The sequence below is a fragment of the Gastrolobium bilobum genome, unplaced genomic scaffold (genome assembly GCF_033153095.1).
Source record: "Gastrolobium bilobum isolate Gb01-03AN ecotype WA unplaced genomic scaffold, APGP_CSIRO_Gbil_v1 utg3732, whole genome shotgun sequence".
Lineage (NCBI taxonomy): Eukaryota > Viridiplantae > Streptophyta > Magnoliopsida > Fabales > Fabaceae > Gastrolobium > Gastrolobium bilobum.
Genome location: NW_026900078.1, coordinates 37,061 through 60,842, shown reverse-complemented (window position 1 = coordinate 60,842; position 23,782 = coordinate 37,061). Strand labels below are relative to the sequence as shown.

At 35.9% G+C, this 23,782-nt stretch overlaps 3 protein-coding genes across 5 annotated transcripts; 1 reads left to right on the top strand and 2 right to left on the bottom strand.

The window, feature by feature from the left end:
- LOC133295217 (uncharacterized) lies at positions 1 to 846 on the bottom strand. Its single transcript, XM_061494016.1, has 2 exons — positions 365 to 846; positions 1 to 277 (listed from the first exon to the last, which is right to left on the bottom strand). The coding sequence occupies exons 1-2, from the start codon at positions 844 to 846 to the stop codon at positions 1 to 3; spliced, it is 759 nt and encodes a 252-aa protein (XP_061350000.1).
- A 2,402-nt stretch (positions 847 to 3,248) lies between these two features.
- Positions 3,249 to 10,149, top strand: LOC133295221 (LRR repeats and ubiquitin-like domain-containing protein At2g30105). The gene is made up of 10 exons (XM_061494021.1): positions 3,249 to 3,483; positions 3,577 to 3,671; positions 4,100 to 4,255; positions 5,911 to 6,021; positions 6,130 to 6,230; positions 6,640 to 6,777; positions 7,969 to 8,017; positions 8,186 to 8,251; positions 9,706 to 9,825; positions 9,972 to 10,149. Exons 1-10 carry the CDS (start codon positions 3,294 to 3,296, stop codon positions 10,080 to 10,082), a joined length of 1,137 nt encoding a protein of 378 aa, XP_061350005.1. The 5' UTR covers positions 3,249 to 3,293; the 3' UTR covers positions 10,083 to 10,149.
- A 2,004-nt stretch (positions 10,150 to 12,153) lies between these two features.
- Positions 12,154 to 20,117, bottom strand: LOC133295215 (ubiquitin-activating enzyme E1 1). Of its 3 annotated transcripts, none has more exons than XM_061494012.1 (7): positions 19,758 to 20,117; positions 19,102 to 19,463; positions 18,074 to 18,291; positions 16,747 to 17,541; positions 13,728 to 14,596; positions 13,198 to 13,630; positions 12,154 to 12,929 (listed from the first exon to the last, which is right to left on the bottom strand). In XM_061494012.1, the coding sequence occupies exons 2-7, from the start codon at positions 19,445 to 19,447 to the stop codon at positions 12,333 to 12,335; spliced, it is 3,258 nt and encodes a 1,085-aa protein (XP_061349996.1). In that variant the 5' UTR covers positions 19,448 to 19,463; positions 19,758 to 20,117; the 3' UTR covers positions 12,154 to 12,332. The 3 variants fall into 3 exon arrangements, with proteins under 3 accessions (XP_061349996.1, XP_061349995.1, XP_061349997.1); XM_061494011.1 differs by having other exon boundaries at positions 19,102 to 19,460; XM_061494013.1 differs by lacking the exon at positions 19,758 to 20,117 and having other exon boundaries at positions 19,102 to 19,465.
- Between the last annotated feature and the right edge of the window lie 3,665 nt (positions 20,118 to 23,782).

Genomic DNA, 23,782 nt, shown 5'->3' with positions numbered 1-23,782 from the left:
TCATTGTTTTGCATGGGGGTTTGAGTCCCCCGCACAGAGTGGTGAAAGATTGTTATTCTTCTTGCCTGCTTTGAAAAGAGGCCTCTTAGTAGATTCCTTCGCAAGAGAGATGCTGTCTTTTTGTTTCTTTTTCCTGATTCTAGACACTGCCATGGTGAATTCTTCACCTGGAACTTCGAAGTTGGATATTGGATCAGAGCAGGAAGCAATAGTAAGATTGCAATCTCCAGTTACCAGCTGCTGATCTAGACCCCCTGACTTGCTGGTTTCCACAATTCTGTTTGTTGAGACAGCCAAATCTGGTTATGCAATACCTACAATCTCCTGCACCAAAGGAGAGGGGCAAGGCTGAGAGTGGGGGGACTGTGGCACTTCCTCATCACAATGAGTTGGGTTGGCCTCTGGATGAGGCTGCTGAATGGGATCAATCTTTTTGGGAACAGATTTACATTTAGCCACATTATGGCCAGTCATCTTGCAGTGATCACAGAATGAGGGAAGGCTCTCATATTCGATGCTTTGAAAGAAGGTGCTGCCATCAGGCAACCTGCATCTGACCTCATACTCCATGTCCACAGCCACATCTACTTCAACAAGGGCTCTTGCAAAGGAAACAGATTGCATTGAGGCAGTAAGTTGGTCAGTCCTAATGGGAGTACCAACTTTGGAGAGGATCTTACCCAGGGCCATTGGATTCCAAAGCTCCAATGGCAGGTTTTTGAGTTGAACCCAAACCGGTATTTTGCTCAATTCCTTTGAGCCAAACATAAACAGAGGAGGCATCACTTTTAGTAGCAAAGGTCTTTGAAAAATGAAGTAAGGACCTGAAGCAAGGACCTTGGTCATGTCTTCTTCATTATCAAATTTGAATATGAGTCATCCACTCGCATGAGTTATAAAGGATGACTTGACTCCCCATTTTTTGCACGTTTCTAGGATAGCTTTCTTTCCCGGAAACCTTCCAGCCACATAACCCACAAGGCTGTGTTTCCAACTCCCTGACAATGGGATTATATCATCTTCATCCAGAGCCACATCGTCTTGTTCAGATGGGGCTACAAATTTTAAATTGAACCCACGAGAAGGGCATCTGTTATCTTTAAACAAGTTTGCCCAAGGTTTAACTTGATCCTTGTGGTTCTTCGATGTTTCTGGAACCTTACCTCCTTCAGTATTATCCTCTGTGACTGAATCATCCTCCCCCAAAGTACAGGATTCAGCCTCTGTTGGTTCTGGCATTTCATCACACACCTGGAGGGCATTCCTTGAAGGGGAGTCTGTAGGTGATATTTGGAGAATGGCTTCACCACTATCATCCAACAGACATTCAACATCAGGAATAACATCAACATCATTCACGCTAATACGTTTTGGATTTGTTCGGTCTGCAAGAACTTTTTTTGGTGATTGCTTTTTCTTCACCTTACGCTTCTTTTCATTGGATTTCCCCATCCGTTCCCAAACAGCTGAGCCGGGTCACGTCCGGATTTCACCAAGAAAGGAGGTTAAAGAAGAAGAGATATTGATGGCCAGCATCCGAAGCACCACAGTTCAGCATTTAACAAAGAAACCAGAAGTACCGATAACTCCTCATGCGAAACGGTCTTTAAATTCTCGTGTACGCAAGACACTTCAAGACAAGTAATAGCAAATTACAAGCTTGAAAGAAGACAAATATTCACCGCTAGCACACGTGGCACTACAGGGTAAGAACAGCAAAATACAATCTTCGGTTGGTTTCGTTAGCCGCGAGGAGTAGCTCCACTAACAGATACCAAGTCAAAGACGCAAGGAAGAACTCTCCAAAATACAGTGAATGCCTTTCACCCGCAATGGACAAGCCACGGGGATGCACCCACGGCGGCTGAAAGCACTAACGTCTTAGGAGAGAGAACAAAGAAAAATACCCTAGGAGAGACTGAGAGCTGTCCTAAACCTTATTCTTGACTGAGATCTCTTTCTTGATTCTATGGGTGGTGGTGCATGGCCGTTCTTAGTTGGTGGTGCAATTTGTCTGGTTAATTCCGTTAACGAACGAGACCTCAGCCTGCTAAATAGCTATGTGGAGGTAACCCTCCACGACCAGCTTCTTAGAGGGACTATAGCCGCTTAGGCCACGAAAGTTTGAGGCAATAACAGGTCTGTGATGCCCTTAGATGTTCTGGGCCGCACGCGCGCTACACTGATGTATTCAACGAGTCTATAGCCTTGGCCGACAGGCCCTAGTAATCTTTGAAATTTCATCGTGATGGGGATAGATCATTGCAATTGTTGGTCTTCAACGAGGAATTCCTAGTAAGCGCGAGTCATCAGCTCGCGTTGACTACGTCTCTGCCCTTTGTACACACCGCCCGTTGCTCCTACCGATCGAATGGTCCGGTGAAGTGTTCGGATTGCGGCGACGTGGGCGGTTCGCTGCCGGCGACATTGTGAGAAGTCCACTGAACCTTATCATTTAGAGGAAGGAGAAGTCGTAACAAGGTTTCCGTAGGTGAACCTGCGGAAGGATCATTGTCGATGCCTCACAAGCAGTGCGACCCGCGAATTTGTTTCTCTACCAGTTTGATGTCCGTTTAAAATATATGGTCGAGAATTAGGAATATAAATTTCATATACTAATATAGATAAAAACTCGTCATACAATTTTCATCGTCAATTCAGATTCAAAAAAATATCATCGTCAATTTTAAGGATATATATGAAAAGGATTTTTAGATATGTTGTCAGTATTTAAAAAAGAAAAAAGAAAAAAAAAGGAGGAGCGGCTAAATCAAGTGTAATTTATTGCACACGGGATATTTTCATTATCTTAATTAATTTTATTTTCAGTTATGCCATACACAAATTTTCATCTTCCATCTTAAATCACTTTATAATTGAAATTTTACACACATATTAATTGATAACTTAATTATTCCACTCATGCTTGTTATTATGTTTTATTTTTCATTTATCATATTAGAACTTGAAAAATTTTATTATTAAGAAATAAAAGGAAAATAAGTGTCCTTAAGTCCTTTTAGCAATTTTTAACATTGTTAAACGGACACTCACTAAACCCAAAAAAGAATTATTAAATTAATATATTTTTATATTTCATATTCTATACTTAAAATGTATGAAACAAAAAATTAAGATTGTTTTGTATGAAAATCAGAACAAAGCAAGGCACAAACCAAAAAGTGACACCCCCAAATCTATTCAGAATCTAATAATATTTAAGAGAGTCTTGTTCCTAGTACATGGTTTTCCTCGAATGCTCATAATAAGCTTGTTTCTTAACAAACGGTAAAATGGAACCCGATTCTGCCATTGTTGGAGCGAGCGAGGACAATCCAAATGCCACCATAACCATCAATGTGAAGTTCAGTGGTGCCTCAATACCCATCTCAATTTCACCCCATTCAACCATTAAAGACCTTAAGTCCCTTCTTCTACCTGCCACCAATGTCCTCCCACGAGGCCAGAAGCTCATATTCAAAGGTTTCACTCTTTTCTCTTTCTCTTTCTCTTTCTCTTTATGGAGCCATAAGAAACCCATTTATTCATTGATGGGTGAATTGAATCATCTAACAGGAAAGGTTTTGGAAGACCCCATCACTTTGACCGCATCCAACTTGAGTAATGGGTCCAAGCTCATGCTTGTGGCTTCCCAGGGTTTATATCAAGGGGTATTGTATATTCATTTCTTTCTTTGTTTCTTTTTTATTTTTATTTTTTGGTTGCTATGGAGATACTGTTTAATAAAGTTTAAAGGAAAAATTAGAGGCTTTTATAAGTTCAACTGTATTCTAGCATGATGTGTCATTAACAATACTGTATGATTTCATCTTTATGTTGAATTGTGGCTTTATGGTTATGGAGTGAACTAATGGAAAAAAGGCTAACATAAATGATTTATCAAAGATAGATCCTTTCACATGGAAGATGAGTGGGGCTAGTTAGAAGTGATACACAATAACACAAGTTTAATAAGCTTTGTCAAGCTTCTAAGTGAAGATAAAAAAATAATGTTTATAAATGCGACTGTGTAGAGTTTGTTTTTGTTTCTGTGGAAATCAGAAAAATGCAGCTTGAAGATTTGGGATTTCTTGTATAGGATGGTCCCATCTTGAAGAAAGCTCAGGTTGTTCCCAAATTGAGGAATGATAGCCACTCAGACTGCAGTAATGACATGAAAAAAATTCCTGTTAAGAACAGGTTGGAACGATGGAAAGTAACAGGAGTTATAGCATTGTCTGAATGCAACTTGGAGGTAATAAACTGTTCATGGTTTTTCATATATTCAAATTCAACTAGACTCTTTGTTTGATGTCAAGTGGAAATTGAGAGATGAGGAACTCGTTAAGTTTTACTTAATGACATACTTTTGAAGATTTTTCATTTTGAGTTCCTATTATGCTAACAAAACGATACGATATTATTTTTGTTATTTTTCCATGCCATCTTTGCATCTGGAATGTATTCTGTAGTTCACATGTCAGGGGCATGCAGGGTTTGCTTATTTCAAAATATAACTGGGGTAGAGCTAGGCTATTAACTTCATTTACAAGACAATCCATCAAAGCATCATAGTTCATAGTAGTTTTTTTTTTTTTTTTTGTACAAAAAATTTCAAAGGGAGGGTAGGTTGCCATTCCAAGGTTAAGACATGTCACATACCTCAATGAGAACTTACAGCTGTACCTACATATGACCCAGCAATGAAGGATCACCAGCAAGAATCAAACCCAAGACCTTTTTATTAACGTTGTTTGATCCTACCAATTTTGCTAACCCTTATTAAATTTTTTAGAAAGGTCTAGTATCATATAATTAGCTTAACAGGAAGGGCTATGTCATTGTTAGTGTTAGTTATTACAGGAAAAGAAAAACCAGGTTTTGATTTTTTATCTGGGACTTGGTAAAATCTCTTAGAAATCTTGCAAACTTCTATAAAATTTGATGAAGTTTATTCTCATGAACAAAGTTGAAAGTCTGGGACTTCCATCATATATAACGGAATTTTTGATGCAGTACAAGATGGATCGCTGAATATTTTAGATATTCTATATTTCTTTCTTATCCCTCTAATTGTTCATTGTTCAGACCAGAAGAACATCATCCACTTTTGTTGACGTGATAGATCTCTTATGGCCATCACTTTAAACGCAAAATATCATTGTGCAGCCAAACATGATTTGATAGGCTATGCCACAATTCATAGAGGAAAAAGCATTAGCATACCTCTCCTCCCTGAAAACCATTAGGAAGAATAAATCACAGATTTGACACTCAGTCTTAAATTAGATATCTACTGAGCGCAATATGCTGTATAAGCAAATAATTGGAGTTCCAAGTATTACTCTGGTTAGTCATTTTGGATTAGGCATGGAGCTAGAAAGCATTATAGAGCTTGCTGGAAACTAAAGTTTGCAGGTCATACATGAATATAATGTATTGTTATTAACTGTTGAATAGTCTTAGTTGAAGGATAGAAACAAGTACCACTGTTTGTGGCGGGTTTGTAGACGCTAAACACACATTGAATTCTTTATCTCCTAGCAAAATCCTAAAAAAAATCGAGTGAGCTCACAAGAATGTGAGGGTTGAGTTAAGGAGTTCTAACAAACAGCTCAAGTCCTAGGCTGTAAACAGAGTGTTGAATTCAGTATATAAATGATTCATGAAAGACCAACAACGATATTGAATAGTCCTTTAGACTTAACCGTAGTCAACATTGGCTAAGCATGAGAAATTGCTCTGTAATCTGCTCCGTATTGAATCTAGAGAGGAGAGGGAGTAGCAAACAATCACAAAGGAAAAAGAAAACCCAGGAAAATAAAATGTACATTTTTATGAGATTTGTTTGCTTGTCAATTGTGGTATGAAATATACTCTTATTTTTCCTAGCAATTTTAATTTAAATAGGCCATACCTGATGAAGTGTGGGTTTGTGGACCTTCTGCAAGAGTTCTAGATTGCAACAAAAACTCAATTAAAAATGTCCCTGTTGAAATTGCGCGTCTTACCGGTCTAGAGGTAAGCTGAACTTCTATCTTTCTTTATAGGTTTTTTGTTTCAGCTATATACAGATATTTTAATTGGGAGCAATATTTAATATAGCCAGCTACTTTCAAAATGCTGCAGAAACTATTCATTAATACAAATGGAATATTGGATGAATCAATTAGCTGGGAAGGACTGACAACTCTGAAGTACCTAACAGTATTATCATTGAACCAGAACCAGTGAGTAGATATTATCATTTACAATTTTAATTGTGTGCTTGTTTTGTTTAACTTGCATAAAACAACTAATAAATTTACATCAGGAGTACACATACTATGGATTTTTGTTTGTCCATAGTCCACACCTTCATAAAGGGAGGAAATATACTTGTTTTTGTTTCTAGCATATTGCTTGTTAAGTTTAATGGAAAATGCTAGAGGTTGCTTGCATTGTGCCTTAGACTAACACCTCTTACTTCAGGTATTTAATATTACTTCTGTTCATTTTGTTAAATTCTTAGCATATCTGGATGAATAACTTCCATTTTTTTTTTTACCTAATATTGCCTGCTAGATCTTTATTTCAATTCTAGTAGGTTGGGAATTTGGTCCCTTTGTGTTGTTTGCTTATTTAACATGATTTCTGCAGTTTAACTACTTTGCCATCTGCACTGGGATCTTTAACCTCGTTAAGGGAGCTGCATGTCTCCAATAATAAATTGGGTGACCTTCCTAATGAAATAGGGCATCTGACACAATTAGAAGTTTTGCAAGCCAACAATAATAGGTATCATTTTAAACTCTACTTTTTTAAGTATTGATATTTCTTTATTAACTCGTGGAATTGTAAGTTTGGTCAAATTGGTGAAACCCTGTTTCATCTTTGTCCTACGCTTGCCATGTTTAGTTGGTCCATTTAATTGATTTATAGGTTATTGGTTTAGAGAAATATAATATAAAACCATTAATATGGCTTTTACCTGACAACTTAAGTTTTTGGATTGAAATGGTACTTTACATGATATCAAAGCCTTTGTGGCCAAGTGGGCACGAGTTCAATCCTCACCGCCTCCTTTCTAATAATAAATAATTAAATAATGTAGAGTTTCTCAGCATAGGTAGGTGGGGCATGTGCATTTCTACCCTTCAAGCCCAACGGGCTCTTGTGTGAAGGGCGTGTTAGAGTAATGTAATATAAAATAGTCATTATAGCCTTTACCTAACAGTTTAAGCTTTTAGGTTGAAATAACACTTTACAGTTTGCATGTTGGAATTTTAAGAATGAATAAATATTAAGTTGAGTATGCCAGTGCCTATGTTGGCGGGTTCATAAGTAGCCCTCTGATAGGAATTTGGAAGATTAAAAAAATATAGTTCGGTGTAGCGTAAGAGCGGCCACATGGGATTATAAGTGGTGTAACAGAATGGTTGGGGGAGAGAGGAATGAATTCAGTTACAAGGTGATTTGGTTGAATATAAGGGAAGGGAAGGCATGAATCAAAGCATCTTGGGATCTTGGGATTGGACTTGGGCACTGGGAGAGAAACCAGAATCTCTCGAATACTTCTGGACTTATCTTTTATTTTTTTTCCTTCTGTAATTTTCCTTGTGTTCAATTGTAGTCGAGTAATACTTTCATCACGACTATTATAACTTTTCCTTTTGTTTTCCAATTTGTGGCCATCACTGTTGGAATCTGCCATCAATAAATTGAGTTCTGTTTGAGGTTCTTTTATAAATCTCTTCTTCTTTACTTGGGAGTCTATCACCTTCATCCATCCTTTTCATCCAGTTTTAATCCGAAATCTATGGTACAATGCTAATGAATTTACTTAGCTGAACGGACCTGTTTATGCAAAATTCATCTACCTCATGCAGTAAATTCTATTATAATAACTTTATTAACAAAAACAAATTACTAAGTGATGTCATATTTGATCAAAAAAATTGTTTCGATTGATGTGTCTCTCTTTCTCAGGATGAGTACCATCTGCGAATCTATAGGGAACTGCCATTCTCTTGTTGAGGTACAGTTGTTGGTCTTCTATCCTCTCTCATTTTTCTAATCCTTTTTCTGAAGGGACAACCTAGTTTATATAGCATTTGCAAATTAAAACATAACCAAAATGATTATCTTTTTTCTTAGATGATGTATATACACTTAGTATGCTTACCTAGGTTTTCTTGTGGCGCAGGTTGATTTCTCATCAAACTTTCTGTCAGAATTGCCAGAAACATTTAGCAGTTTGAGCAATTTGAAGGTAGCCTGTTCCCCACTTCCACAATTGGTTGATTAACAATTTATCATGTTATCTTTAAATAATTTTAAAGTTTAGGTACTGTAATTATATGCTGACTTCGTCACATTGATGCATTAAATTAAGCTCCTAATTTCATGTTCTAAAAAACTTCACGAATAAGGATTGGTTAATAATTAATAAACTGAGTTTTTCCCTTTTTTCCAAGTTTAAAACAGTGGACTATCACCTATGTTAAAGAATAATATAAAAACATTAAAAAAAGGCCATAACCCAATACCTTAAGGTCTTGGGTTGAAGTAGTTCTTAACAACCTATGAATTCCTTTTATATGTGTAAATTATTTAGATCCCCCTTGAGGTATAGTGAAATCATATAAACAGCACTTCTTTTAGAAATTACATATAGCAGTGTATCTTATTTCAAAATACTCCCATTAGAGATGTTCCTTCCGTGATGTCAGTGTATCTTATTTCAAAATACTCCTCTCCTTCATAGGCATGTAATAAATTGAATCTAGATGGTAGGTAATTAGAAAGAAAATGTGTCCAAAATTGAGTTAATTTTGCAATTACATGGGGAAAAAAACTTTTTTATTACCACTCCACTCCCCATTAAACCTTGACTAGCGAGGGTAGAGGTGAGGGCAATCTTTTTTTTATTATTATAATAAAACTTTTTTTTATTATTATAATAAGGTTAAACCCCAACTAATGAGGGTAAGGGTGAGGACAACACAACTTTATCCTTACATATTTGCAAAGAGACTATTTTTCTAATTTGAACTCATGACCCTCCCCGTTTTTATTACTATAACAAGGTTAAATGGGTAAATTCAAGTACAGAGTTAGGGGGTGTTAAAACGGGTTAACACGACACGAATTTAACACGACACGAATACATCAACACGAACACGACACGAATTTTTATTCGTCTTAAAATCTTCAACATTAACACGACACGAATTTTTTGCTGGTTGACACGACACGACACGAATAATGCTCAAAATAGGGGTCAGAATAGTAATTGACAAAAAAATATTTTAAAAAATGGGTCGAAATTAAAAAAATTTAAAAAAATACTTAAAAAAAATATGGGTCAGCACGAACACGAATACATCAACACGAACACAACACGAATTTTTTACGTGTCATTTTTCTCAATACGAACACGACACGATTTTTTTTACAGGTCAACCCGAACACAAATTTTCGTGTCGTGTCGCGGGTCGACCCGCGTGTCATAACCTATATTGACACCCCTGTACAGAGTTAACACTCACCATTTTCCATTAGAAGGTAGGTGCATGTATTGTTGGCATACCTTAGGGGAGTTTGTAATTAATGTAGATAATATATCAATCTTCCATGGTCCTCTCATGTGTAAGTTAAATGGATGTGGTATTTATATTACTAACTTTTCCTGCATTTTACTCCACCTTTGTGACGACTATGCAGGCTTTGTATCTTAGTAACAATGGAATGAAATCTCTTCCATCTAAACTATTCAAAACTTGCCTTCAACTCTCCACACTGGATCTCCATAATACAGAAATAACAATTGATCTCCTTCGCCAGGTGAACACTTTTATTTTTAAATTATGTTTTCAAACAAACAAATATTTAGAATATCGAGAGAAAGCTTGTTATAACAGTATGTCAGTTCATTGAAGGATGTAATGCTTAAGAAACAACAGTTACATGAGACAGTGACTTTATTGCAGTTTGAAGGGTGGGACAATTTTGATGAACGCCGCCGGTCAAAGCATCAGAAACAACTGGATTTCCGAGTTGGAGTTTCTAGAGATTTTGATGAAGGTGCTGATAAAAACTAAATGAATGTTATATTGAGATTTTCTATAAATGAGTTATTTTAATAAATACTAAGGTTCTTATGGTGGAAGAGATGCTTGAATACCTCTTATATCTCAGTTAACAGTTTAGTTCCCTTGAAAAGGTGGTTATGTTTTTTTTTTTCTGTTTTTTTCTTCATCAAGTGCTAACTAGGGAGAGTGTCTCACTCTCTCAGCTATTACATGCCCTGTGCCTATGGTACGTGCAATAAGGGTCTTGTGTTGGTGAAGACATCTCAAAACTCTTCCAAAAATATAGGCATTTGGTGGCTGACACAATTATTCCATTTTTGTGTTATTGTTTCATCTATGGATGTGTATGCAAAATTTTAAATCAAAATTAGCTTGGTGTCCCAAGTGAAAAACTCACGAAGAATTTTTTGCATAAAAAAAAAGTTTGCTTTTTCTACTGTTAATGTAGATAACTTATCTACAGTGAGTCCAAAACGACGTCGTTTTAAGGCGGAAATCAAGATATTTTTGTAATTATAATTTATTTCAGGATTATACTAGTCTTTTTCATTATAAATTTTTAATTTTTCAACTCAAAATAACGTCATTTTGGGAGTAAATGTAGATAACTTATCTACATTCACTTTAGAAACATTAAAGCCTATAAAAAATCCATCTTTTAATTTTTTGTTCTCAAATTTAAAGGAATGCCAAAACAAATTTTGTGCAACCTAGTATGCAATAAACATGAATGATTTTTCACCCACTTATCCCTATCCTAAAGGGGAAATATCAACCTAGCAAATGACAGTGAAAACAAGTACACAGTAGAGTTTATTTTGCACACAAAAAAAATATTTTATTTCTGATTTTATGAATATTAATTCTTATCTTTTGAACTCTCAATTTTAGTGTTCATATCAAACTACCTTAAATATTAATTTTCTACAAGCTCATTTAATCTAATGGTCCAAAAATAACATATAAATGTAACCAAATGCACTTTAACCTTTTCTGTATAAACATGTAAGTTTTTTGTATTTATACTAGCAAATTATATATTCCCAAAGGCACACTAGAGAGTCTTAATCACATAATCCCATATGGGTTTCGTTATCCATTTTTAAAACCAAGACACGTGAGTCGTGCAAACTCACTCTCAGTTTCAAGCTATTTTCTTCTGATTTTTCTCTTTTTTTTGTAGCAAAACTCTAGCTTTTTTTTCGTTTGCAAACTATATTCACACTCGAGACTTGACACTTATAGTCGTTTATTCGCATATGTTGCAATGAATTAGAAAAGGAACTGGTATTTCTGAAGAAATTATAAACATGAAAGTGAAGTCGCACGCTTCTTCCGTATCTTGCTGTTAAAAACTAAAATGAGAAAAAAAAAATAAAAAAAATCCCTTACATAAATGAAGTTATAACAAAAGAAGTTACCCTTCCATACATGCATATGCATATTCTACATGCATATTCTACTCAACACATGTGACTCCACTTTTTTTATCTAAACCTCTCTCCCCGATCTCATTCTATAATTAATAGCCTGCACTCTTCCTATCATAACTATATTATAGATAAATTACACTTCCTTTTTTCGGTGGTTAAATAAATTACTCTTTAAATCAAGTTTTTATTTTTTAAAATTACACTACTTTTAGTTTTTTTTTTAATGCTCCCAACAGAGATAAATGAGTTATTTTCAGTATCAAAAACCATTAATTTTAAACAATTACCAACTTTGAAAAGTTGAAATTTTAAAAAATAAAATTTAATTAAAAACACTTGTTATAAACTGACTTCTAAGTCAAAATCTTCACTTCCTACCATTAGTTACACTGAAAGTCACAAAAAATTAAAAAAAAAAAAAATTACTCGTAAAATCTCGTTTACGTTAAAATAAACTAAAGTATAAAATTATTAATTTTCCTTAATTTCTAGAAGGAAATGTAATTTTTCAAAATAGAGAAGATAATGTAACTTGAACATATCTCAGCAAAAAAAAAATGTACTTTCTTTTAGTAAATAAAAGAAATGTAATTTACCTCTCAACTATTTACCTAGCAGGAAAGGGAGGGAAGAGATGCAGAAGACCCTAAGGCAAGTAAAGATAACAACATACAAGGAATTAAAGCTGCTTTTCAATTCACATATAAAATGCGACATAGTCAATAATGTTGCCTTTGTATACCCATTATGAACTCGGAGGATTAGGGTCAAACATGCTGTCTTTTTACCCAAGTTTCAAACACTTGAGAAGATGAAAGCAACAAACCTAACGGAAATAAATGGATACTTGAGGAATGTCAATATCATTATCATCATCATCCTCACATGCCACAACAACGTCCAAGTGACGACGGTACGTAGGAATGTCCATCTTGGCTACTTCCCTTGCCAGATCTACTACTTTTTTGTCCATTCGATCTTTATGCCTAGGGAACATGCTATTATAGAGCAAGCAACTTCCACATGAAATACTATAAGCATTCAAGCCTTTTGCCTTCAGCCACTCAAGAAGTTCCCTGAGGGTAGGATTGTCTCCAACAATCCATCTGTCCCAAACTGTCCAACTCAAATCTTGATGCTTGATAACCTTCGGCGGAACTGGCTCCGCCATTGAAAACAGAGGCAGTGCTAAGTTAGCAAATGTGTTTCTATAGTCTTCAAGTTTGTGGGCCCCATCCAAAACTTTGTAGAGCTCCAGGCAGACAAGACCAGTGGCCATGGCAGTTGTGGTTGCAATTGCAGGAATGATCCTTCCCGCAATAAACTTGGCTTTAAGCTTGTCAACCTCAGGAATGCTGTAATTCCGTGCCCTCATATTGGCAAGACCAGCAATCACATCCATATGGTAGTTTGTATCATCATCCTGCAGTTTTATAGCAGATTGGCAATTTCTTAGTTGATGAAAATCAATCACGATAAATATACATACAATGCACAATGAAGAGTTCATATACTCTTAATCCACAATCCCATTCCAAGTAAATACAAACTCAACCTCCACCAATCCAAAATTCTCAAATGTAACAACAAAATATAAAACATAATTGACAAGATTATAGAAATGATTTAATCAGGAGGGTGAGGCTGGAAGGAGCATCATAGTAAAAAAGCAAAATGAAATAAAGACAGACCTTCTCAAACTGAATTGGTTTCATCCTGAACATCGGTGGCAGATTGGTCCGGCACCTCTCCAAATTGATTATAAGATCATTAATAACAGCAGCATCATCTATAGAAGCTGTTGAGAGACTGGTGGCTTTCTCATCTGTCACTATTTTTACATCTTTCTTAGGCTGAAAGTCGGGTACTATCACCCTATCAACTGCTTCAGCCATCTTCCTAGGGTTCTTCCCCCAGTCAGGGATGGGGATACCAAATGTTTCTGCTCGTAAAATAGAAGCTGCCGTCACAAAATGTAGATGTCCAAGATCAGACGCTGAGAACTGCAGTGGATGAGGGAATCTTTTCGGTGCAGACCAGAAAGGGGTTCCAGTACTGGTTGCAGCATCTTCAGGAAAAGTATAGATCAACTGCTTCACCCGGTTAGCAAAATAATCTTCAAACCTGTAAAGAATGCTTATTAATGGACATAGAAAAACTAATATGCTCCCAGAACATTACTAAAAGAAAATAGAAACAATATATTATCAAAGGCACATACTTTAGCCGAGCCCAAGTAATACAATCTTCAAAAGTTTCACACTTTTCCCCATCCAAGCACTCAAGGACGCGCTCCAAGTTATCCCTTGCTTGAGCATCACCAGCATTCCTCATTGCATTAGTATATTCACTTGGGTTAGACAAATATGCATTTACTTCAGCCGGAGTTTTCTCAAGCAAACCCTCAAACTCTGATCGTGCCCATGTCAGGCAGTGGTCAATGTTGTGCGGAAATGAGTGTACTGTACACATTGGTGCCTGTTTCTCAGGTGGATCTCTTGATGCACCATAGTTTTCTGTCAGGTGGGGAATGACCATCTGGGTATTGCACTTGGCTCCAAGAGTTCCAGACTCAAGAAGAGGCTTTTGAAAATACAAACATCTCTGATCAACATATAGTCTCGCATTCACATTGTCTAACGCATTTATCACAACACTTAAGTTTTCCCAAAAGGTATCATCAAAAACATTTTCAGTTTCAGTGCCAACACGATTTTGCAGAGCTTCAATATTAAAGCCAGGATTTATAGATGCAGCAGCTGAAGCAGCAACTGTGGACTTAGCCTGTCCAATATTCCAATCACGGAAGAGGAACTGCCTGCTTAGGTTACTCTTCTCTATAATATCATCATCAGTAATTGTCAACTTCCCCTGACTCCCACAAGAAACTCCCATGAGAGCAAGATTTTTTAGAAATTCACATCCCAAAGCCCCAGATCCAACAACAAACACTTGAGAATCCTCTAACTTCTTCTGTAACTTCCGTCCAAACACTGAAACCTGTGCATCATAACGACTATTTACTGGTCTAAAATCCTCAGGGTCCAGTGGTTCTGGAGGAAGTGATTCCACAGAGTCAAAGTAGAAAAACTGCAGGGTAGCAAAAAATAAAACCACAATAAAAAAACAAAGATACATATTGTAAGCTTGAAGATAATGCTAATTAAAGAGGCAAATAAAAAAACATGATAAACATCAGTTCGCAGAGCAGTTAAACATATATTTACCAATAGACTACCTCACAATTCCTGTGAAATAACCAAACCATAATACCAGTATATTGTGACTATTGAGCATGATGTCACATCATCCCCATTTCAAAGCAACGTTAAATCATCATCAGTTTAAATCAACCAGCATATAGCTCACTTAATCTCCATTATTCTATAATCTTTGCCACTATGTATCTCACTTGACCTCTTGACTTGCATTCGGTTGGATGTGTACTTAACATTATTATGTTTCTAGCATTGTCAATTTGGATTACTTTGTTTTTAAAGAATTATCAAGACTTAGTTTGCATTTAAGTCTTACTTGGTTATGATTTGTCATTATATGAATAATTTGATTCTTTTTAATATATCCACATCACTTCAATCACATAGTTATCAAATGCGGACTGCGGCATGTCGCGGCCAACCCCGAAAAACGCTATAGCGTTATAGCGAGTTGCGGTTGCGGAAATAGCGGAATAGATATTTGACAGAAATAATGACAAAAAGAACCATTTCTTAAAGGCAGAGATGGTAAAAGTGACATAGAGAGACGCGAATAGACTAAAAAACCCTTAATTTTTTTTTGTGACACATTTAAATTTAGGACAAAGTTGTCATTTTGCCTTATGACAGCAATATGGCTGCAAACGCGATGGCAATGGCTGCTATTGCGTTCCGGTGTGGCGCGGCGCAGTTTCTTGCGGCGAGGCACCACAACGCCCATACGGCGTGGCTCGCGGCGCTATTGCGGCGCAATTAACTACTACGATTCAATGACGCAGCTGCCATAGCAGTCAACCAAAAATAGTAAAGCAAAGTGTCTGACTCCAAAAAGGGCTTAGTGAATCATGGAGAGGTCACTATACCAAAGATAGGGAATACAACGCAAAGAATATCTAATATACATAATAGATGCTCAAGAGTCATCTCAAAGACACAATCATCATAGCTTGAAATAGAGGGGCTGAGCTTGGCCGGAATATATGTGAGCTACCAGGATTTGACCGGAAAATGGAGGCTGAGGTGCGAACAGAAAATAGACACAGCACGACAATGGAACTATTTGCCATTAATGATTTCTCTAGCAAATCACACTGCTGTAGTGGTGCAGGGTAGAGCCACCTATGTCTGCTTTAAGTTCTCTATCACATCGCTCAGATCGCTGCATATTGGAGAATTAAATGTATTTTTTATGTATTATATTATATTTTACAGAACTGCATGTAGCTTCTGTACTGGGCTGGTAGTCTTGGTTGCAGTCTCTGCAACCAAGCCTATAGAATAGGCAGTTAGGAGGTCTATTAATGACTGTTAGCTTTCTGTTATATTGGCTGCGACAGGTGTGGCTCATCCTTCTAAAGGAAGCTTTATTGTATCCTATAAATAGATTACTCCTTGTTTAGAGTAATCTAGCTTGAATAATACAAGTATTCAAAAGTCTTTTCCTCTCTGACTCTCTTCCTTTCTCTCTCATTTCTTTATTCTCTTAACTGCTGAGATTGCGGCCTCGTGGTCAAAATCACACCAGTAACAGCTGCGGCTCTGAACAAGGATTGAATCCCTGTTTTGTCCACTTGCTCAGCCTCTAGGTTTCAGACATTATCTAATTGTTTAGAGAATGTACAGAGAGAGGGAGGGGATAATTCAATACTTGAATGGTAGATGAATGACACACTAAAAAAAAAAAAAACGAACCCAAACAATAAATTCTTAGTCAAGATCAAATTTAATTTATAAGAAGAATCAACATAAGTCTCCTTCAACAGATGTAAAGGGTTGTCATCTTTTTTAGACACTGCTTGCATTGTTCAATAGGTAAAGAATACTATAAAAGAAGCAACAAAATAAAAGATATCAACTGAAGCACCAAACTGAACCCACACCATCAATCAGCTAACTACTAAAAAGGGGGAGTAACCTTATGAAAAGGTATTTCATCTAGGCTTGGTTTCAATTCTACAATACAAAATGTTTCAAAATATCAGAGAAAATGATTAAAAGAAAAAACCTAAAAAATGTAATTACCTGAAAAAGTGGATGAAACTTCCCAGAGCATGCTTTGACAACCTCTTGTCCAACAATTCCACCAAACATGGCAGCCATAGGGTTCAGTACTGCCCTAGCACCAAAAGAAAAGTGTCGTAAAAGTTTTGGATTTATATCTTCTAATTTCTCATCACCTAAGCTGTCATTAAGGTTGCTAGCAATAGATATAAGCTTCTGTGCATCATCCTCCAGACCAGCAACAGGGAAGCGACCTAACTCAGAAATGAACTTATCCAGAGCCTGGAATGCTAAGTGAAGGAGAGGTGGACGATCAAACTTAGAAAAATCACTCAGAAGAAAATCACCTGGTTCACTGAGTGCTTCCCTGAGTGGCTTAAAATTCAATACCTTTGGTTGTTTGACCTGTGTGACAATACCACCTTTCTCATAGATACCATAATTTGTGGTGTCTTCTTCAAGAGTAAAAGAATACGCTCTAGCATTTTTAATCTTCCTTGGCTTCCCATCATTCAATTCTTTCATGCCATGAACTTCAGAGAATACAACAAAATCTCCATCCTCAAACTCAAGCCTCTCATCATCAACACAGGATACTAGAGCCGGATTGTCATTGCTGATGGATGCAATTATGCCGGTATGTGGTTCATTTCCATCAACATCAGAAACAGTGAACTCAGGCCCGAAATCACAGAACACAGAACCAAAAAGGCCTCTAACTTCAGCCTTAATAAAAGCAATAGGAGGCTGATGACTGTGGCAGTAATCATTGAACTCAATGGCTTTCTTAAGACTGATATCAGTGAAAACAACAGCCTACAAAATAGTAAATAACCAATTGTAAATAAACCAGATACAAATGCATTTATGATTGGAAATAAAAAGAGAAAATTCCCGTTAAATTACAGCATTATACAACAAACGAGATCAATCTCTGTTATATTACTTCAGGATTATACAAATCACAAAAAGAACAAATCTCATGGAAAGGAGTAAGAAATAAAATATACAGGCAAGTGTGTTTATTTATGTCATTTCATTTGTTAGAAAAATATTTTTAAAAAAAAATTGTTAAATAGCAATAATCACTATTACAAGTGACCCCATTTGTAGCAACTACATTGCCATTTCAAAACCTATGGATACGAATATATATATATAGAGAGAGAGAGAGTGTTAATAAACAAATAATATTCTGTTATGACTGAAAAGTGATTAGTGAGTAGTGACTTATTTGTTATTACCAAAGCATAACAGAGCATACATAAATAAATATAAATACATTTAACAGAAAATAACATGAAGTTCATTTAAAAAAGGAAGAGCAGAAAGTAAGAGAGGTAGGTACTTGGAAATTAGAAATCTGCTCTTTTGTCAACGCAGTTGTCAAGCTTTGTACAACAACCGCATTGTTGAGCTCCTGCAACTTACTAACAGAAGCCACTGCCCTGTTTTTGCCAACATCATTCTCTGAAAACACAAAATTACTGGACAGATCCCATAGCTCTACAGTCCCCTCATCATGCAAGGTCACAGATTTGACACCAGCAAGAATAAGATTCTTTGCTGCAAGTAGTAAACTTTATCAGAATATAAAAGCATGATTAATTATTACAGAGCTAGCATTAATTGAAGTTTGAACCTAGATATCTCAACCATTAAATAAAAAAATAAGCCACAAAACCAATAGAATAGTTCATATAGAATTATGTAATAAAAAATCTCTTGATAATAATATGCTATAAATGATTACTGAGGATTTCAGGTAGCAAGGCTGCCTAAAGAAGATAAAAAAACAACGAATTAGAAAAGTAATGCAAACGGAGATACAGATCATGATAAATTAATAACCTTAAGTTAACAACATAAAGTTTATAAGAATGAATTCGGGCATCTGGCAATCATTTCCATTGAAATCAATCATTATGAGCAACAAACAAATTAAAGACTATGGACAAGGACAGTTCCCACACTCTGCATCCGTTTTCCAGATCGGAGTGGGAAATAAGGACCAAATCACGGAATGCACTAGCATCAATCCCATTATCTAAGGACTGAACGATTTTCTTCAGCGAGAAACATAGAGCTGAAAGCTCCAGGAAAAAGGGGGAGAAAACAAATGACAGAGTTTTATCAAGTGGGTCACCAAATCAAATTTGGCATTCAAGTGGATGTAGGATACATAATTCTTAGAGTCTCCTAAACTCTGCATATTTAAATATATCTTAGTTCAAACAGATAAGAATCACCATAAAACATAGGGTGCACAAAAAGCAAAAATGGAATAGAGTAATCCCAAATCTAATCTAATATCCATTCAACAAACATTAATTCAGCTAAAAGCAATCAACAATAGTGCGTGTTGGAAGACTATACCAATCTCGACACCAAGACCCTGCATCCCCGAAACAAGAATGCTAGACCCGAAGAGCCTCCGCATGGTCTCTCGACCATACACGGCAAGCTGACGGCTGTGCAAATCCTCATCGATGTCCGGTGGGTTGGATTCACCCAAAGCCATGATTGACGCTCCTTCAAGTGGATTCCCGCTGCTGCTGCTGTTGTTGTTGTCGTTACTGCTACTGAAGCTCCGGTTGCTGTTCTTGTTCAACGTAGAACCGGCTGTACAGGAGGCGGCGATCCGATTATTCTTGGCAAAATTTCTGTTGTCAGTGTCTTCTTCTACAACGACTCCTTCGCAAGGTCTCTTTCTAGGAAGCATATAGTACAGTAAGCTGCTGAACACGCGACGAAACCCCGCCATCATCATAAACAACAACACAAGAAGAACAAGAAGAAGAAAAGCAATCAGGAACCAAGAATCAACACCATGAGCTTGAAGGAGATCGAGTTCAAAACCCCGATACACAAACCGAGAAACGATCAAGGGAGCCAGGACTACGATAAACCCTAACCCTAGCTCCCGCAGCATGATTATAATTATTATTATTATTATTATTCCAGTACAAAACAAGTGAAGCAAAGAGCAATAAGAAAAGGAAGGAAGATTAACGAGGAGAGAAGCAACGTACCGATTGGAACTTCGGCGTGAAGGAAGGAAGAAAAGAGGGAATGGAATCTGATTGGAAGCTGAGAATCGGAGAGAAAATTGAGAGAGAAATGGTTTCGTTTGGGTTTGTGCTCTGTGTGTGTGTGTTTCTCTTTCTTCGACTTTTGGGTTTTATTTCATTTGCGAAGATCTAAGAAAGAGAGAGAGAGAGTGAGGGGTATTTATGGATTTGCATAAGAACGTGGATTCGACTATTCTAGGGTGTGGGAATTTGGGTTGAGGAGAGGACAAGTGCTACCATTCTCTTTCATTTCATCTCTGTGTCTTCTCAGAGAGAGAAGAGACGAAAGAGGAAACAGTGCGAGAAGCGTGATAGATAAGTCACAGAGAACTGAGAAGGCTATGCCACGTCGTCGTTTCGTAATCTAACAAACGGGAGAATATTCTAGAACACGATAGAACTAACGTAAGAGAAGAATTGTTGAATGTTTTTAAGTTTCCTTGTTAGCATAAAACTTTTTATTAGAAAATTATTAAATAGCTAATTATTAACTTACTACCTGAAATTATTTTACATTTATCACATTTAGATTTTAAACTTAATTATAAAGCGATCTTCCATCATTTATGGATTTCTTTGCTTAAGGCGTATGGGTTTACTCGCTTAGTGTTTTGTTTATTTCACGGGTGACAATTTTCAACATGACCCCCTCATATGAACATGATATTAAAAATTTTGTGTTCTAGTTATTTCGTTTTTAAATTCGTATCGTATTCATGTTAGCAAAAATTGACACAAAAAAATTAATATCGAATTGCATGTTAATCCGCAAATTCGAAATTGATCTCTTTTAATCTTCTTATAGGTTATTCTTTATGTGTCCTATCATAATAGTTTATTTGTGTATTGTCGTGTCGTGTCAACCTTATAATAAGTAACACATTTTGAAGTTATAAATTATTTATATTGTGTCATATCAATTAACAAAATAAGTGTGTCGTGTTCATTTCGAAGAATTTAACTCAATTTTAAATTTGTGTCATGTTCGTATTCAGTGTACTCGTATTCATGTCAAATTCGTACTGTGTAATGTCTTCTAGTGCCAATCTAAATTGTTAGCCCTAATTTACTCTGACCCCAAAAGGTTAAAAACAAAGAAAGTTAGGACAAATGTTCTCTGTGTACTGCTACGATTCCAAGGTTTCGCTCACTTTTTTAACCTATATTGACAATTATAAAAGTATTATATTTTTTATTTTTATATATTTTTGTTTCGAATAAACAGCAAAGTGCTACGATTTAGCAAAAAGAATGCAGAAGTGCCACACTTCGAAACTTTTATTTTTCCTGACTTGTTTAAGTTCTGTTGATGTCACCAATAAGAGGCTTTTCGACTTGACAAATGTGTTTTTTAAAATATTCCACCGGTTTAGTTCTTTGACCAAACATATTATCGGACTAATGCAGAAAGACGCGTACTATGAGGTTACGTATTTAGTCGCGCACCTGACACATGCGTGTTTCATGTGATAACAAAAGTGAGACATGCACATATACCTCTAAACACGTTAATACAAGTGTGCGTCTAAATACGCCAGTACTAGGTGCGCGTCTGATCACGTCAGTATCAGGTGCGCATTTCAGTCCGTCTGCCACGTAATATGCGCATGTGTCTGGTGCGTGACTATACACGTAGCCACCTGACACGCGTCTTTCTACATTAGTCTGGTAATACGTCTGGTCAAAGAACTAAATTGGTGAAATATTTCGAAAAACACATTAGCACAGTCAAAAAATCCCAATAGAACCACATTTTAGCAACATTGATCAGTGAGGCAGTTATGTTAGCAGTCTCTACATGACCAATCTCGCTGGTCCCACATGCATGAATGGTTATGCATAGTCACCCAGTTGGATTTGTTCCCACTGGTCCATGTGGCGCAATAACATTGGTCTGATGCCTCAACCTATATAAACACCATTCCCTTCTCATTTTTTCCCACCCCTAAGTTTCAACCTTTTTTTCTTTCTATAGGATTCCCTCTAAGCGCCAATTCAAGTAAGTTCCCAACTCTTTCTTATTTAATTTTTTTAATGTTATGATATGGATAAGTTAAGTAGTTTAGTAGTAGTAGGGGTGTTCAAAATTTCCAAAAGAACTAAATCGATCAATAACCAAATTGTTCCACATTTTAAAAACCGATTATTTTTAAAAACCGGTTTCATATGGAACTGCATTTTATTTTATAAACTGGTTATTTACCAAAGCATAAAAATAATTGGTTATCCATGATTATCCATAACCAAACTGCTCTACAATTAAAGAACAAATAAGTATTATCTTTAATCATGCCTATTATATTAGTCAATTGACTCAAACTTCCAAAGAATAAACTAGCAAAAAAAATTAAGCAACTCAAGTAGAAAACATTTATTTAAAAAAAAAAATTACACATAAATCGAAAGATCGCACCCTAAGAAAACACTTCTTATGTAACATAACAACTTTTTTCCCAAAAAAAAAAAAAAAAAAAAAACACATATAGGCCTCCAGGCAAACTCATAACTTGACAAGGCGAAGTCTTTGAAATGACAAAGATGAAGTTAAAAAATTATAACGAAAAGAGCAACGAAATTAATCAATTGGTTTAACGTCTCTGAGAGTACCGTTAAAAGGACAACTCACAATGGATTTACTTATTTGTTCTTTAATTATAGAGCAGTTTGGTTATGGATAACCAATTATTTTTATGGTTTGGTAAATAACCAGTTTATAAAAATAAAATACAATTATATGAAACTGATTTTTAAAAATAACGGGATTTTAAAATGTGGAGCAGTTTGGTTATAGATTGATTAAGTTCTTTTGTACATTTTGAACACCCCTACCCATACCTTCCTCCATCAGTTCAAATGAAACTCTTAGTAAAATAAATCTTGAGAGAACAAAGAACAATTTTTTTTTATAGTTTTAAAATAATTCAACTGTTCTTCTACCAATCACTCTCAAAACAACGTGAAACAATTTCTATAAGAATCATTTCGTTCGGAGAGTTCCAAATCAATGAAGATTCTTGCAAGAAATAGTTGGTCAACTACCTATAACCGGGAGAAACAAATGGCTACTTATATAAATAGCACAATCCATCAAAAACTGATTTTGAATTTGTTAAAAAAACTGATTTTGAACTTGATAACCGGTTTATCGTTCATTACCGGTTTTGATTTAAAACTTGTTTTGAATTAAAATCAGTTTAAAACTGGTTTTAAATCAAAACCGGTTATAAACCATAAACTTGTTTTGGAACCAGTTTCAAACCGGTTTAGAAAATTAAAAACCAGTTTTAAGAGAAGAAAACTGGTTTAGTTTGAAAATCAAACCGTTTAAAACCGATTTGGTTCGGTTTTTATTAAAACCGGTTATGAACCGCTCCATGCACACCCTTAAGTAGTAGTGCAGTGATATGAACAGGTGAAGTAAGTTATCAATGATGTAGTGACATTAATAGTCGAAGTAGGTTGTTAGTAACATAGTCACATTGATTGGTTATTAATAGTCTAATGATTAGTAATGTAGTTATTGTGTATTTATTACACAAAGCACACTAACATCATGCATTTTGTGTGTGCATCAGTGTATTTACTTTTTGTATTTTTCCTATTAGCTACAGGTATAGCAAAATGTTGTGTTTAGCTTAAGTGATATTTTCCTTTGTTAGCTTATACTTGTTTAGTTATGTAAGTCACATGACTATTATTTCTAAACTTAATATTTTATTTTCAGCTAACAGAATATTCATTTTTGATAGTTTTACTTTATCTTGCTCTCAAAAATCCCAAATGGAGTTTTATTAGGGTTTCTGAAGAAACTCATTCTTGTTGTGCTAACCAGTGTTAATCTTATTCTTTCCAAGATCTTGCATATGTTCTTTACGGGTATTATTTTGCAGGTTAAAGTATACCTGGGTTGGAGGTGTTTCTTGGTGGTTTCCAAGGTTGAAAATGAGCAAATCGTTCGAAGCTTGGGTCTCCTGTATCAGAAGGCT

Bases quoted from the DNA above. Each gene is read 5' to 3' on its own strand.
- LOC133295217 (XM_061494016.1), bottom strand. From the start codon at position 846: ATGACCAAGGTCCTTGCTTCAGGTCCTTACTTCATTTTTCAAAGACCT. The intron at 278-364 runs GTCCCCCCACTC...CTCAACAAACAG, and splicing joins TGTGATGAGGAAGTGCCACA to AATTGTGGAAACCAGCAAGT.
- LOC133295221 (XM_061494021.1), top strand. From the start codon at position 3,294: ATGGAACCCGATTCTGCCATTGTTGGAGCGAGCGAGGACAATCCAAAT. The intron at 3,672-4,099 runs GTATTGTATATT...TTTCTTGTATAG, and splicing joins CCCAGGGTTTATATCAAGGG to GATGGTCCCATCTTGAAGAA. The intron at 6,778-7,968 runs GTATCATTTTAA...TCTCTTTCTCAG, and splicing joins TTGCAAGCCAACAATAATAG to GATGAGTACCATCTGCGAAT.
- LOC133295215 (XM_061494012.1), bottom strand. From the start codon at position 19,447: ATGCTTCCTAGAAAGAGACCTTGCGAAGGAGTCGTTGTAGAAGAAGAC. The intron at 18,292-19,101 runs GTATAGTCTTCC...TACTACTTGCAG, and splicing joins GGGTCTTGGTGTCGAGATTG to CAAAGAATCTTATTCTTGCT. The intron at 12,930-13,197 runs GTCTGTCTTTAT...ATAAAACTGCAG, and splicing joins AACCAATTCAGTTTGAGAAG to GATGATGATACAAACTACCA.